The sequence below is a fragment of the Oncorhynchus clarkii genome, chromosome 6, assembly GCF_045791955.1.
Source record: "Oncorhynchus clarkii lewisi isolate Uvic-CL-2024 chromosome 6, UVic_Ocla_1.0, whole genome shotgun sequence".
NCBI lineage: Eukaryota > Metazoa > Chordata > Actinopteri > Salmoniformes > Salmonidae > Oncorhynchus > Oncorhynchus clarkii.
Genome location: NC_092152.1, coordinates 87,141,377 through 87,158,269, shown reverse-complemented (window position 1 = coordinate 87,158,269; position 16,893 = coordinate 87,141,377). Strand labels below are relative to the sequence as shown.

General features: G+C 43.9%; 1 protein-coding gene across 1 annotated transcript; it reads right to left on the bottom strand.

Moving 5' to 3' along the window:
• Positions 1–2,973: 2,973 nt before the first annotated feature.
• Positions 2,974–16,038, bottom strand: LOC139412471 (histidine decarboxylase-like). Its single transcript, XM_071159260.1, has 13 exons — positions 16,011–16,038; positions 12,920–13,098; positions 11,340–11,453; positions 10,906–11,028; positions 9,492–9,635; positions 9,192–9,335; positions 8,782–8,848; positions 8,258–8,420; positions 6,910–7,000; positions 6,321–6,419; positions 5,946–6,047; positions 3,126–3,629; positions 2,974–3,039 (listed from the first exon to the last, which is right to left on the bottom strand). Exons 1-13 carry the CDS (start codon positions 16,036–16,038, stop codon positions 2,974–2,976), a joined length of 1,824 nt encoding a protein of 607 aa, XP_071015361.1.
• Positions 16,039–16,893: the final 855 nt, after the last annotated feature.

Here is a 16,893-nt window from a genome sequence, read left to right as displayed (position 1 = left end):
ATCCAGAGGTAGCTAGGTTCATTTAACAGACTCTCTTATCCAGAGGTAGCTAGGTTAATTAACAGACTCTCTTATCCAGAGGTAGCTAGGTTCATTTACCAGACTCTCTTATCCAGAGGTAGCTAGGTTCATTTAACAGACTCTCTTATCTAGAGGTAGCTAGGTTCATTTAACAGACTCTCTTATCCAGAGGTAGCTAGGTTCATTTACCAGACTCTCTTATCCAGAGGTAGCTAGGTTCATTTACCAGACTCTCTTATCCAGAGGTAGCTAGGTTAATTAACTGACTCTCTTATTCAGAGGTAGCTAGGTTCATTTAACAGACTCTCTTATCCAGAGGTAGCTAGGTTCATTTAACAGACTCTCTTATCCAGAGGTAGCTAGGTTCATTTACCAGACTCTCTTATCCAGAGGTAGCTAAGTTAATTAACTGACTCTCTTATCCAGAGGTAGCTAGGTTCATTTACCAGACTCTCTTATCCAGAGGTAGCTAGGTTAATTTAACAGACTCTCTTATCCAGAGGTAGCTAGGTTCATTTACCAGACTCTCTTATCCAGAGGTAGCTAGGTTCATTTAACAGACTCTCTTATCCAGAGGTAGCTAGGTTAATTAACAGACTCTCTTATCCAGAGGTAGCTAGGTTCATTTACCAGACTCTCTTATCCAGAGGTAGCTAGGTTCATTTAACAGACTCTCTTATCTAGAGGTAGCTAGGTTCATTTAACAGACTCTCTTATCCAGAGGTAGCTAGGTTCATTTACCAGACTCTCTTATCCAGAGGTAGCTAGGTTCATTTACCAGACTCTCTTATCCAGAGGTAGCTAGGTTCATTTAACAGACTCTCTTATCCAGAGGTAGCTAGGTTCATTTAACAGACTCTCTTATCCAGAGGTAGCTAGGTTAATTAACAGACTCTCTTATCCAGAGGTAGCTAGGTTAATTAACAGACTCTCTTATCCAGAGGTAGCTAGGTTCATTTACCAGACTCTCTTAGCCAGAGGTTGCTAGGTTCATTTAACAGACTCTCTTATCCAGAGGTAGCTAGGTTCATTTACCAGACTCTCTTAGCCAGAGGTAGCTAGGTTGATTTAACAGATACTCTTACCTCCTGAAACATTTTATTTTTTATAGAATAGGTTTATTCATAGAATGTTTTATATACACTACGCACAGTTGACATAGTATATATAGCTACATATAACAATACACAACTACACACCTACAACACTCACAGTCACATCATTGTGTAGTTGTTATCCCAGTGTGTTCTTCTTCATGTTGGCTGTGAATGACCAGGACATTAAAGGGGGAGAATTCAAAATCAATAGTCATTTCTGAAAATGTATCAAAGTCAGCTGTCTCTCTTGGTGATCCTGCTTTGTGACGTCCCCCACAGGACACGAGGGGAGGGTTGGAATGGCAGCGATCAAACTGAAAGATGACATGGAGTTTGACAGTAAAGCCACGCTGGAGCACGTCAAGACCTCCCTGCCCAGCTACGCTCGACCACGCTTCATACGCATACAGGTGATCCCGTGGAAATAATGTCACCTTTTATTTGCACTCAAAGCCACCGTCTGGGACATGTTGAAGAGATTCCCTGATCCCAGGTTGTACCTTTTTTTAAGATTTTCTCAAACCACTTAAGATTCATTAAACATATATTTTAATGTAATTTATTTTATTTTAAATATCCCAGAATTCCCTGGCTGTGACTGGAACGTTCAAGCAGATTAAGGTGAAGCTAGCCGAAGAGGGATTCAACCCATCCATGATGCAGGATCGATTATACTACCTGGAGGACAGTAAGGGATACATCCCCATGACACAGGAGATGTTCCACTCTATTTCTGATGGAAAGATACACTTATGATTGATTTTATTTTTTTAACAGATTTTGTAACTGTTAATCTCTTATTTTAAAATTAACTGTCAAATTATTCATCTGATGTACATTTTATGACTATTGAGAAAAAATGTGAAAATTGAAACCTGTATGGGTCATTTGTAAATAAATAAATATAGATTGATTTTCTAATAAATACAAACAAAACATATTGTATATCTATCTGAGATGTGTGGCTGTGTCACTTTAAATAAAATGATATCTGATAAATAAATCTAAAATAAATGAAAGAGCTCAGCCATCTCTACACCCTGAAACCACAAAGGTGTTTGAGGGAAACATTTGGTAGGGAGACTACAGGGTCGTATGCATCAGGCACCAAATGGAAGAAAATGGATTGGACCAAGGTGGTCTTGTACAATAAGAAACATTCATTTTCATTTTCCATTGCAAAACATTTTTGCTACGTTGTGCCTAATGAATACGACCCAGGCGCTAACCTTGGCTGCAGTAGAGCAGGAAAGTTAGCGGTATCTACTGGAGTCACAGAGGAACAAGACCAACAGCGGAGTCTCCTACACCCAGAGGAGGACCAGGGTTTTGGGGAGATCTGAGCTTTGGGGCGATCTGAAGTCCCCTGACAGGGCAGCACACCTGGTGGCGCCCACACTGCACCCACAGGTGGCAGAAACTGGGCAAGCTGTAGAACTTGGTGAGCTTCCTCAGGACCCGTTTTCCCAGCTGGTTGGAATTGGTTGGAGAAGGCCACTCTGGGATCTGAAAGAGGCCTGAGGGGCTTGGGCTGGAGGAGAGACGTCTGAGCTGGGTGTCATTTAGGGGGTGGATGAGGTCTGGTTCTTTATGTCCAGGCTGTGAGTCCGTGACAGAGCTAGAGAGAGGCTTAGAAAGGGGGTCAGTGTTATGACCAAACAGGGGCCCAATGGGGCCAGGTAAGGGCTCACTGCTGCAGCTCAGAGAGCGTACTGTTCTTCTCGGCCTTTTCTCAGACCCAGACTTTTCTTTATCCATCCAGAATGGTGGATCTGGTCTAAATCCAGTCTTATCACTGTCCAAGCGGAGCTGTGGTTGGACCCTCTGAACTCTGAAGGCAGCAGTACAGGGGATCTCAGGGCCGTTTCTGGCTCCTGTCTCTGGGTCCTGGCTGGTCTGGGCCAGGCTGGTCCCAAGCTCTCTGGGTCCTGTCTTGGGGCTGGTATGTGTCGGGTCGGCCTCTAGCTCTTTGGATCCTGTCTTGGGGCTAGTCTGTGTCGGGCCGACCTCTAGCTCTTTGGATCCTGTCTTGGGACTGGTCTGTGTCGGGCCGACCTCTAGCTCTTTGGATCCTGTCTTGGGGCTGGTCTGTGTCTGGCCGGTCTCCAACTCTTTGGGTGTTTTCAGTGGTTCGTCCTCTGTGTCACTGATGGCCTTTTCAATCTCCTTTGGTTTCCTAGTCATGAGAGAGGCAGCCAAGCCCTCTGCTGCTGTTGTTGTGTGATTCCCCGAATCACTGTTTGTCTCTGACAGCTTCTCAACAGTTTTTCTGACTGGAGACTGCTGCTCCTCCATTTTACTGACCGCCTGTTTTTCGGCCTCCTCGGCCAGAAGGTCGTCGGCCATTTTGCGAATGATGTCCCAGTCCCTGATAATGTCCTCTGAGGTGGTCAGCTGTGACGTCACGGTGAAGCGGATGATGCGTTTCCCATCGATGTCGGCGGGGACAAGGTACATGGTGCGGGACCGCGTCAGTCGCCGTAGCAACTCCTGAGTCAGAGCATTCCCTTCCTGAGAGAGAGAGAGGGAGGGTGAGACAGAGAGGGAGGGGGGGAGAGAGAGGGAGAGAGGGGTAGACAGAGAGAGGGGGGAGACAGAGAGAGAGAAGGGGAGAGAGGGGTAGGGGGAGACAGAGAGAGAGATTTGACAGTTGAGAGAAGCTTGTGTTTGGCCCTTTTCTCATTCACGTAAGTTTGAGGAGAGGCAGTGCGACGAGATTTCAATTGACATTATGTAAGTAAGCTCAGTATTTATATCCTAAAATAGGCCCATTTATTTGTGATCAAATTTAAATTTTTATTCAAACTAGAGTTGGGTTCAATACTTAGGCCGGGATTCCATCCAATCAGGTTGGAGTTGGGATCAATACTTTGGCCGGGATTCCATCCAATCAGGTTGGAGTTGGGATCAATACTTAGGCTGGAATTCAATCTATTCAGGTTGGAGACAATGCTGCTTTTAACGGCAATGTTCCCACGTTAGCAGAGACCTCATTAAAATGCTGCGTATGTAGACTCAACCAGAAATAAGCTTTAAGTGGCGCATTGTCCAAGGACTGTGTTCAGATTGATTCCCAGCCTTAAAGGTGGGTTGGGCACACCCAGGTTATCCACGTGAAGGAATGATCTCTATCAGTGCTCTGCCCTTTACGGGGTGGCAGGTAGCCTAGTGGTTAGAGCATTGGAATAGTAACCAAATCCCAGAGCTGACAAGGTAAAAATCTGTTGTTCTGCCTCTGAACAAGGCAGTTAACCCACTGTTCCCAGGCCGTCATTGAAAATAAGAATTTGTTCTTAACTGACTTGCCTAGTTAAATAAAGGTTAAATAAAAAAAATAAACCTTGAGCATCATAATAACACACATACCTGCTACCTCATAGGCTTAAACATGCAATGACCTTTGAACTCCTCGCTGTAATAGCAGTTGCCAATTGCCATGAACAAGCCTTGTCAATCATTATCCAGCTCAGAGCAACATACTGACTTCTGACCTATACAGTGTGTTCACAGGTGACCATGACATGTAAGAACTAGCTATGTGGACATTGCAGAGACCCATCTCTATACTGTGTTCTGTCTCTATCTCTATCCCTATCTCTATCTCTATACTGTGTTCTATCTCTATCTCTATACTGTGTTCTATATCACTCTACTGTGTTCTATCTCTATCTCTGTCTCTATCTCTATACTGTGTTCTATCTCTATACTGTGTTCTATCTCTATACTGTGTTCTATCTCTATACTGTGTTTTATCTCTATCTCTACACTGTGTTATATCTCTATACTGTGTTCTATCTCTATCTCTATACTGTGTTATATCTCTATACTGTGTTCTATCTCTATACTGTGTTCTATCTCTATACTGTGTTCTATCTCTATCTCTATACTGTGTTCTATCTCTATCTCTATACTGTGTTCTATCTCTATACTGTGTTTTATCTCTATACTGTGTTCTATCTCTATACTGTGTTATATCTCTATCTCTATACTGTGTTATATCTCTATACTGTGTTATATCTCTATACTGTGTTCTATCTCTATACTGTGTTCTATCTCTATACTGTGTTCTGTGTGAGATGGTGAATCCTGTTCAAAAGTTCTTCAATGGGAGATGTACAGTATTTGATACAACACAACATAACTTTACAACACAATACAACACAATACAACACAACAGAACTTTACAACACAATTTTACAATACAACACAACAGAACTTTACAACACAATTTTACAATACAACACAATACAACACAACAGAACTTTACAACACAACACAATTTTACAATACAACACAATACAACTTTACAATACAATACAACACAACAGAACTTTACAACACAATTTTACAATACAACACAACAGAACTTTACAACACAATACAATACAATACAACTTTACAATACAATACAACACAACAGAACTTTACAACACAATTTTACAATACAACACAACAGAACTTTACAACACAACACAATTTTACAATACAACACAACACAACTTTACAATACAATACAACACAACTTTACAATACAACACAACTTTACAAAACAACTTTACAATACAATACAACACAACTTTACAATACAACACAACTTTACAAAACAACTTTACAATACAATACAACACAACTTTACAATACAACACAACTTTACAACACAACTTTACAATACAACACAATACAACACAACAATACAACACAACTTTACAATACAACACAACTTTACAAAACAACTTTACAATACAATACAACACAACACAACACAACTTTACAATACAACACAACTTTACAATACAATACAACACAACACAAGTATAGGCCACATACCTTGAGACAGAAGACCACCAAGCCAAGGTGTCTATCAGCAGGCATGTCAAAGTTAGGGTCACATCTAACCAGGGACTCCAGTAGCTTAGCCATCTCTACACCCTGAAAACACAAACGTAGAGGTCAGTCCCTGTAATGTAGCATCTCAAATTACAGAGGGAGAAAGAAACAGACACACAGACAGACACACAGATAGACAGACACACAGACAGACACACAGACAGACACACAGACACACAGACAGACACACAGACAGACAGACACACACACACACACACACACACAGACAGACACACAGACAGTCAGACAGACAGACACACAGACAGTCAGACAGACAGACAGACAGACAGACAGACAGACAGACAGGTTACATACGTGTCTGATGTGTCCCTGGAGGTTCTTCAGACCGAAGCAGCGCATCACAAACCACAGCTTCAGAGAGCGGAACCGTCGACTCAGGGGGATCTGCCAATGCTGACAGACACAGTGGATCAGATCAAGGTTAAAACATTCAAATCAACATTAACATCTATAGTAAGATTATGATCCAGATCAGGTTCAAGATCCAGATCAGTTTCCAGATCAGGTTCAAGATCCAGATCAGTTTCAAGATCAGTTTCAAGAAGTTTTGCATGCTTTCCCGAACAGTGGTTAATGTTAGGATTTGGGTACTGCTGATCCTAGATCTGTGTTAAAAGGCAGAAGTTGGACCAACAATGTTGATGAGATGATCACATGAGCATAAAAAAAGGTAGATAGTGTTGTACCGTGAAGGAAATGCTAAAAATAAATTCTGCAAATTGGTAGATAAGTATAGAGCGTGGCTCAGTTTGCAACGCCAGGGTTGTGGGTTCGATTCCCACGGGGGACCAGTCCGAAGAAAGTAGGAAAATCACTACTGCAAGTCGCTCTGGATAAGCGCGTCTGCTTAATGACTAAAAAGTCAAATGTAGGTAGTTTGTACCATGAAGTCGGTGGCTTGGTCTGAGTTTTCGTGTCTGAGGTAGACCGGGTCGACACTGAAGGTTTGTTGAAGCTTGCACTTGTCCTTCACCCTGTTAGGACCACCGTAGAAAAACATGTTACTACATCTCTTTCCAGACAGGATGCCACGGGGCTGAGCAGAGTTAGCCCAAATAGAGCAGTCCTATTTTCTCTGCCTTGGCTGAGTGGCTTTCACGTGCACGAGCCTAGCTCCAATCAATAAAAAACAGCTTCTATCTCAAGGCCATCAGACTGTTAAACACTAACATTGAGTGGCTGCTGCCAACACACTGACTCAACTCCAGCCACTTTAATAATGGGAATTGATGGAAATTGATGTAAAAATATATCACTAGCTACTTTAAACAATGCTACTTAATATAATGTGTACATACCCTACATTACTCATCTCATATGTATATACTGTACTCTATACCATCTACTGCATCTTGCCTATGCCGTTCTGTACCATCACTCATTCATATATCTTTATGTACATATTCTTTATCCCTTTACACTTGTGTGTATAAGGTAGTAGTTTTGGAATTGTTAGGTTAGATTACTCGTTGGTTATTACTGCATTGTCGGAATTAGAAGCACAAGCATTTCGCTACGCTCGCATTAACATCTGCTAACCATGTGTATGTGACAAATAACATTTGATTTGATTTGAGTAATGAATGGGCAACGCCGCCACCACTTCGTGTCTGGAAAGCCCTCGACGGTCGTCACAACTCCTCTCTACCCCCCCCCCCCCCCCCTCTCTCTTTTTAAAACGTTTTACTGCAGTGGGCTAAATCAGGGTCACACAATGTTTCTTGGTAGTGTTAATAAACAAATTCAACTTCACACACATGGCTATGGGTTTAAAAACAGAAGACACCTGTCAGATATGGAGTTGAAATGTATTACACTTTGAGTTTGTATCCCAATATTACACTTTATATACATCACAGAAGACTAAATATAACACAACCGTTTGACATAGAATCACCAGAATTCCGGCTGTCTTTCTGAAATAATGTTAATTTTATTATTATTAATATTCCACCCATGAGGCCACTAGAGGGCGTTTTGGTCATTAGACTGCAGGACGGGATGACAACCAGGTCTTCCTCCCTCTCTCTCTCTTCCTTTATCCCCTTCCTCTCTCTCTCTCCCTCTCTCCCTCCCATTCCTCTCTCCCTCCCATTCCTCTCTCCCTCCGCATTCTCTCTCCCTAGCGCACTCCCCTTCCTCTCTCCTTCCTTCCCTCCCTCCCTCCCTCCCTCCCTCCCTCCCTCCCTCCCTCCCTCCCTCCCTCCCTCCCTCCCTCCCTTCTCTCTCACCAGAAGGCAGTGCAGTCGAAGTGGACCATCATCCATTTGGAGGGGTTGAACGCGAAGGAGTCAGCGTACTCTATACCCCCCAGAGGTCCTCTCAGCTCAGGGCAGAGAAACGCTGAGCCTGCGTACGCTGCATCCACATGCAGCCACAGACCTTCCTCTGCACCTAGGCCAGGCAGGGGGAGGAATACAAACACGTTTTGCAGAGAATCTGGGGGGGTGGTGGGAGTCCGAGTGGAACTTGAACCTGCGACCCTGATCTGTATTCATACAGCGTCTCAGAGTAAGTCTAAAGTAGCCTTGCGGGAACCTTGGCTTGTGCGAGCAGGAATGGCTCACAGGAGCAGAGCAACCCGTCCATTCATGATCAGCGCTGTTACTCTGAGACTCTTTATGAATACGGACCCAGGACGCTGAGATTCTCCAAAGTCATACAAAGGTCATATGTCATACATGTTATGTGTGGTACATGTTGTATGTCATACAGGTGTGTATAATAATGAGGAGGTAGGGGGGTACAGACGTACACACTGGTCCCAGCTCTGACAGGTCGTCGAAGGCACACACCCCCGTGGTCCCCAGAGTGGCACACAGCTGAAACAAACAAACAAACTAACATGATCTTTGGTTTGGTTACAACCTTGGTTACGATCTTGGTTACAACTGTTTATGACCTACCATGACCTACTATGACCTACCATCCCCTAATATACCCTACATTGATTAACATCCCTTAATATACCCAACCATGACCTACCGCCCCCTAATATACCCTACCATGACCTACCGCCCCCTAATATACCCTACAATGACCTACCGCCCCCTAATATACCCTACCATGAACTACCACCCCCTAATATACCCTACCATGACCTACCACCCCCTAATATACCCTACCATAACCTACCATCCCCTAATATACCCTACCATGACCTACCATGACAGGTACCAGTCCTCTCCTCCTGTCCTCCTGAATGGCCTGTTTCAGAGTGTCTCCTCTCAGGGAGAAGTGGTTGTCTGGAGGGAGGAACCTGATCTTGACCAGGGAGATCAGACCTGCCTTCTCCACTGAGGAGTGAGCCTGATAGAAGCAGAGAGCAGACGGAGAGATGGACGGACACACGGACAGACAGACAATCTCTCATTATGCAGAACTCACTATTTGTGTGTGTGTGTGTGTTTGCAAACGTTGCATATGTGCGTGTGTGTGTGGGTCCCTAACCCATCCCATCTTGACCTGGTCTGATGCGTAGGCCACCAGTCTGGAGTTGACCACTGAGTCGTCCAGGTCTCTGTCTGCTGGATCTGTCCTCTTCAGCTGTTGGATCCTGTGCTTCCTGGCAGCTAGCAGAGCTACCAGACTACTCTCACTCACTGTGCTCTGAGAGGAGAGAGGTATGGGGGGAGGGAGGGAGGGAGGGAGACAAAGAGGGAGAGAGAAAAGCACTACGTTTATGTGAACTGAAACACCTGAGAGCTCTTATTTCCTGCTCTGAGAGGAGTGTAGAGAATGGTATTCCCATTCACCACTAGGTGGTGCTGTGAGAGTATATGTCTCTCTCCAGTAGCCAGTCAGGTACATGTCTACCTGCAGTATTCCTCAGTATGGTCAGGTGTATCCAGGTGTATCTATCCTACCTGCCTATTCCTCCCCTGGTGCTGTCTAGTTGGTACTGTAAGGTGAGTATGGTCAGGTGTATCCAGGTGTATCTATCCTACCTGCAGTATTCCTCCCCCCGGTGCTGTCTAGTTGGTACTGTAAGGTGAGTATGGTCAGGTGTATCTGTCCTACCTGTCTATTCCTCCCCCGGTGCTGTCTGGATGGTACTGTAAGGTGAGTATGGTCAGGTATGGTCAGGTGTATCTATCCTACCTGCAGTATTCCCCCCCTGGTGCTGTCTAGTTGGTACTGTAAGGTGAGTATGGTCAGGTGTATCTGTCCTACCTGTCTATTCCTCCCCCGGTGCTGTCTGGATGGTACTGTAAGGTGAGTATGGTCAGGTATGGTCAGGTGTATCTATCCTACCTGCAGTATTCCTCCCCCGGTGCTGTCTAGTTGGTACTGTAAGGTGAGTATGGTCAGGTGTATCTGTCCTACCTGTCTATTCCTCCCCCGGTGCTGTCTGGATGGTACTGTAAGGTGAGTATGGTCAGGTATGGTCAGGTGTATCTATCCTACCTGCAGTATTCCTCCCCCGGTGCTGTCTAGTTGGTACTGTAAGGTGAGTATGGTCAGGTATGGTCAGGTGTATCTATCCTACCTGCAGTATTCCTCCCCCTGGTGCTGTCTAGTTGGTACTGTAAGGTGAGTATGGTCAGGTGTATCTGTCCTACCTGCCTATTCCTCCCCCGGTGCTGTCTGGTTGGTACTGTAAGGTGAGTATGGTCAGGTATGGTCAGGTGTATCTATCCTACCTGCAGTATTCCTCCCCCCGGTGCTGTCTAGTTGGTACTGTAAGGTGAGTATGGTCAGGTGTATCTATCCTACCTGTCTATTCCTCCCCCGGTGCTGTCTGGTTGGTACTGTAAGGTGAGTATGGTCAGGTATGGTCAGGTGTATCTATCCTACCTGCAGTATTCCTCCCCCGGTGCTGTCTAGTTGGTACTGTAAGGTGAGTATGGTCAGGTGTATCCAGGTGTATCTATCCTACCTGCAGTATTCCTCCCCCGGTGCTTTCTGGGTGGTGATGGAGGAAGAATGTGGGGAGACCAAGAGCTTTACACAACCAGTCCATCACATTCATCTCCAGCTCTGTACACGCCGGGCTGGAGGCCTGGACCCAACACACAACAACATCATGTTATTCTATCATAAATAGTAATTACAATTATAATATCACACTACTATAGGATTTCCTGCAGGGGTTTTCTGTAGCAGATGATTGTATCCAAAGTAACTTAATAGATGAAAAAAAAACTCACAAACTTGATGTCACAGTTAATGTGTTACCAGGAAATATATATTTTTTAAACAAACATGATATTCGAGTCTTTAAACCAAAAGTTGAGTTGGATGATTAAGTGAGTTAATTTTGTGTAGTTCCACACAAAGTGTAAATGAAGTTTGATGTGGTAAGACAGTTACCCAGGTGAATCCGATGTTGTTGATGGCGTCAGCCAACATGTCTCCTAACATGGAGGGCCAGGAGGTCAGGGCTGGATAGTATGCATGCATGTAGGGGCTCTGCCAGTGGACCACCTGTCCAACACACGTACGCACACACGCACACACACACACACACACACTCCATCATTAGTGCCATAAAGATACTTTGGGGGACAGAATATCCTTACAAGTTACAGTGAACAATCAATGTTTGATCCACAATGGTCCTGGTAATGTCTCATAGTCACTCGGCAAGAAAATAAACGTCCTCTCACTGTCAACTGTGTTTATTTTCAGCAAACTTATCATGTGTACATATTTGTATGAACATAACAAGATTCAACAACTGAGACATAAACTGAACAAGTTCCACAGACACGTGACTAACAGAAATGGAATAATGTGTCCATGAACAAAGGGGGGTAAAAATCAAAAGTAACAGTCAGTATCTGATGTGGCCACCAGCTGCATTAAGTACTGCAGTGCATCTCCTCATGGACTGCACCAGATTTGCCAGTTCCTGCTGTGAGACTGTACCCCACTCTTCCACCAAGGCACCTGCAAGTTCTCAGACATTTCTGGGGGGGAATGGCCCTAGCCCTCACCCTCCGATCCGGTCCCAGACGTGCTCAATGGGATTGAGATCTGGGCTCTTCACTGGCCATGGCAGAACACTGACATTCCTGTCTTGCAGGAAATCATGCACAGAACGATCAGTATGGCTGGTGGCATTGTCATGCTGGAGGGTGATGTCAGGATGAGCCTGCAGGAAGGGTACCACATGAGGGAGGATGATGTCTTCCCTGTAACGCACAGCGTTGAGATTTCCTGAAATGACAACAAGCTCAGTCCGATGATTCTGTGACACACCGCCCCAGACCATGACGGACCCTCCACCACCAAAGGCGACGTGGTTGCCGGTGATGTCTGGTGAGGACCTGCCTTACAACAGGCCTACAAGATCTCAGTCCAGCCACTCTCAGCCTATTGCGAACAGTCTGAGCACTGATGGAGGGATTGTGCGTTCCTGGTGTAACTCGGGCAGTTGTTGTTGCCATCCTGTACCTGTCCCACAGGTGTGATGTTCGGATGTACCCATCCTGTACAATCAGCTGTCCGTCCTGTCTCCCTGTAGCACTGTCTTAGGCGTCTCACAGTATGGACAATGCAATTTATTGCCCTGGCCACATCTGCAGTCCTCATGCCTCCTTGCAGCATGCCTAAGGCATGTTCACGCAGATGAGCAGGGACCCTGGGCATCATTCTTTTGGTGTTTTTCAGAGTCAGTAGAAAGGCCTCTTTAGTGTCCTAAGTTTTCATAATTGTGACATTAATAGCCTACGGTCTGTAAGCTGTTAGTGTCTTAACAACCGTTCGACAGGAGCATGTTCATTAATTGTTTATGGTGCATTGAACAAGCATGGGTAACAGTGTTTAAACCCTTTACAATGATCTGTCCAACGTTATTTAGATTTTTACGAATTCTCTTTGAAAGACAGGGTCCTGAAAAAGGGACGTTTCTTTTTTTGCTGAGTTTATCATGTGTGAACATAACGTACCCCAGGCATGATGACCTTCTCTATGTCCCTGAAGATACAGTCCCAGTCCTCCGGGTCAGTGGGGGCGCTGTCTGGCAGCAGCTCTCTCATATAGCCAGGCTTCACCTCTGGGCCTGGGGTCACCTTCCTCTCTCTGATGGTGGTCAGGTACCTAGTGATGTAATCCACCATCTCCTTACCTGGACGACGGACAACACACAACAGTCAGATTACACAATATTAGTTAGCATATTATATTATATAGGATATCAATCACAAACAATGTTCAACCACTCTTTGAGATCTATAGAAATAGATGTAAGAGGATTAACATCACTGTGTTTTGGTCTTCTTCAGGGTATAACAAAACAACAGACAGATTACACAATATGAGATAGCATATTATACTGAGCAAATATATAAACACAACATGCAAAAAATGTCAATGATTTTACAGTTGAGTTACAGTTCAAGGACTTTTTTCCCCCAAAGGAAATCAGTTAATTTAAATTAATTAATTAGGCCCTAATCTATGGATTTCACATGACAGGGTCTACCCACATGATGAGTGGACCAGCGAGACGTCGGCCCACCCATTTGGGAGTCAGGTCCATCTACTGGGAAACCAGGCCCAGCCAATCAGAATATTTTTTTCCCCCACAAAAGAGCTTTATTACAGTTTCATCAGCTGTCTGGGTGGCTGGTCTCAGACAAACCCACTGTTTCATCAGCTGTCCAGGTGGCTGGTCTCAGACAAACCCACTATTTCATCAGCTGTCCAGGTGGCTGGTCTCAGACAAACCCACTGTTTCATCAGCTGTCTGAATGGCTGGTCTCAGACAAACCCACTGTTTCATCAGCTGTCTGAATGGCTGGTCTCAGACAAACCCACTGTTTCATCAGCTGTCTGGGTGGCTGGTCTCAGACAAACCCACAGTTTCATCATCTGTCTGGGTGGCTGGTCTCAGACAAACCCACAGTTTTATCAGCTGTCTGGGTGGCTGGTGTCAGACGATCCTACAGGTGAAGAAGCCGGATGTGGAGGTCCTGGGCTGGCGTGGTTAACGAGGCCGATTGGACGTACTGCCAAATTCTCTAAAACATCGTTGGAGGCGGCTTATGGTAGAGAAATGAACATTCAATTCTCTGGCAACCGCTCTGGTGTACATTCCTGTAGTCTGCATGCCATTTCCACGCTCCCTCAAAACCCATCTCAGACACATCTGTGGCATTGCGTTGTACAGTATGACAAAACTGTATATTTTATAGTGGCCTTTCATTGTCCCCATCTAACTACCTACAATACCAACCATTGATCTACCTACAACACCAACCATCTACCTGCCTACAATAACTACCTACAATAACTACCTAAAATACCTACCTAAAATAACTACCTACAATACTTACAATACCTACCGGTACCTACAATAACTACCTACAATAACTACCTACAATAACTACCTAAAATAACTACCTACAATACTTACAATACCTACCGGTACCTACAATAACTACCTACAATAACTACCTACAATAACTACCTAAAATAACTACCTACAATAATTACAATACCTACCGGTACCTACAATAACTACCTACAATAACTACCTACAATACTTACAATACCTACCTACAATAACTACCTACAATACCTACCTAAAATAAATACCTACAATAACTACCTACAATACTTACAATACCTACCTAAAATACCTACCTACAATAACTACCTACAATAACTACCTACAATACTTGCAATACCTACCTACAATAACTACCTAAAATAACTACCTACAATAACTACCTACAATAACTACCTACAATAACTACCTACAATACTTACAATAACTACCTACAATAACTACCTACAATACCTACAATACCTACCGGTACCTACAATAACTACCTACAATAACTACCTACAATAACTACCTACAATAACTACCTACAATACTTACAATACCTACCGGTACCTACAATAACTACCTACAATAACTACCTACAATAACTACCTAAAATAACTACCTACAATAATTACAATACCTACCGGTACCTACAATAACTACCTACAATAACTACCTACAATACTTACAATACCTACCTACAATAACTACCTACAATACCTACCTACAATAACTACCTACAATACCTACCTAAAATAAATACCTACAATAACTACCTACAATACTTACAATACCTACCGGTACCTACAATAACTACCTACAATAACTACCTACAATAACTACCTAAAATAACTACCTACAATAATTACAATACCTACCGGTACCTACAATAACTACCTACAATAACTACCTACAATAACTACCTACAATAACTACCTACAATAACTACCTACAATACTTACAATACCTACCTACAATAACTACCTACAATACCTACCTACAATAACTACCTACAATAACTACCTACAATAACTACCTAAAATAACTACCTAAAATAACTACCTACAATACCTACCTACAATAACTACCTACGGTCCTGGGCTGGCGTGGCTGGACCTACGGTCCTGGGCTGGCGTGGTTAACGAGGCCGATTGGACGTACTGCCAAATTCTCTAAAACATCGTTGGAGGCGGCTTATGGTAGAGAAATGAACATTCAATTCTCTGGCAACCGCTCTGGTGTACATTCCTGTAGTCTGCATGCCATTTCCACGCTCCCTCAAAACCTGACACATCTGTGGCATTGCGTTGTACAGTATGACAAAACTGTATATTTTATAGTGGCCTTTCATTGTCCCCATCTAACTACCTACAATACCAACCATCTATCTACCTACAACACCAACCATCTACCTGCCTACAATAACTACCTACAATAACTACCTAAAATACCTACCTAAAATAAATACCTACAATAATTTCCTACAATACCTACCAAAAATACCTACCGGTACCTACAATAACTACCTACAATAACTACCTAAAATAACTACCTACAATAACTACCTACAATAACTACCTACAATACCTACCTAAAATAACTCCCTAAAATAACTACCTACAATAACTACCTACAATAACTACCTATAATCTAGCTAGGTGGTTGTAGCTTTCCTCAGCACTATATGGAGAAGAAGCCCAGCTCACCTCTATGATTGTATTCCTCTGCCTGCATCCTTGTACCAATAGAGTTGTCAGCTGAGAGGTGTACAGTAGTGTGTTAGATCAGTGTTTCTCTCTGCTGGTGTTGTTTAGTTAAGAGACAGAGGTACAGACATATATATATATATATACAGGGCCACCGATAGAGACCGCCCTAAAAGGTACTGACGTAGACTGACATCGAAACTAACGCTCGTCTCTCTACCTTCCCACCTACAGTTAAATAAACATCAAGGGCTGCATCTCATTTCACAAAAGATGTCCTCTCTCCACGTGCCCTGGTGCAGTGCACTCCTACTCTCCCCTTCATGGGTCTATCTGTCTGGGATGAATAGGTAAATGTGACGGTCACGCACACGCACAGACACAGACACACACACCCAGACACACTCACACACACACACACTCACGCACACACACAGACACACACACACACACACACCCAGACACACTCACACACACACAGACACACGCACGCACGCACACACAGACACACACACACACACACCCAGACACACTCACACACACACAGACACACACACGCACACACACACACCCAGACACACTCACACACACACAGACACACGCACGCACGCACACACACACACACACACACACACCCAGACACACTCACACACACACGCACACACACACACAAACAAAGCTGTGTTGAAAGTAAATTAAACTTTCGTTCACTCCTCATTTTCCCTCTGTGAACTAAATAAACTAACATGACACACTGATGTTGTTTGACGAGAATAATGTCAACTAGGTAAAGAAACCTGGCGTGGCGTGATTTAACAGAACAGAACGCTACTTCATGGGTAAAGAAACCTGGTGTGGCGTGATTTAACAGAACAGAACGCTA

Bases quoted from the DNA above. Each gene is read 5' to 3' on its own strand.
- LOC139412471 (XM_071159260.1), bottom strand. From the start codon at position 16,038: ATGCAGGCAGAGGAATACAATCATAGAG. The intron at 11,029-11,339 runs GTAACTGTCTTA...TGTTGGGTCCAG, and splicing joins ACAACATCGGATTCACCTGG to GCCTCCAGCCCGGCGTGTAC. The intron at 3,630-5,945 runs GTATGTGGCCTA...TCTCTCTCTCAG, and splicing joins TGGTGGTCTTCTGTCTCAAG to GAAGGGAATGCTCTGACTCA.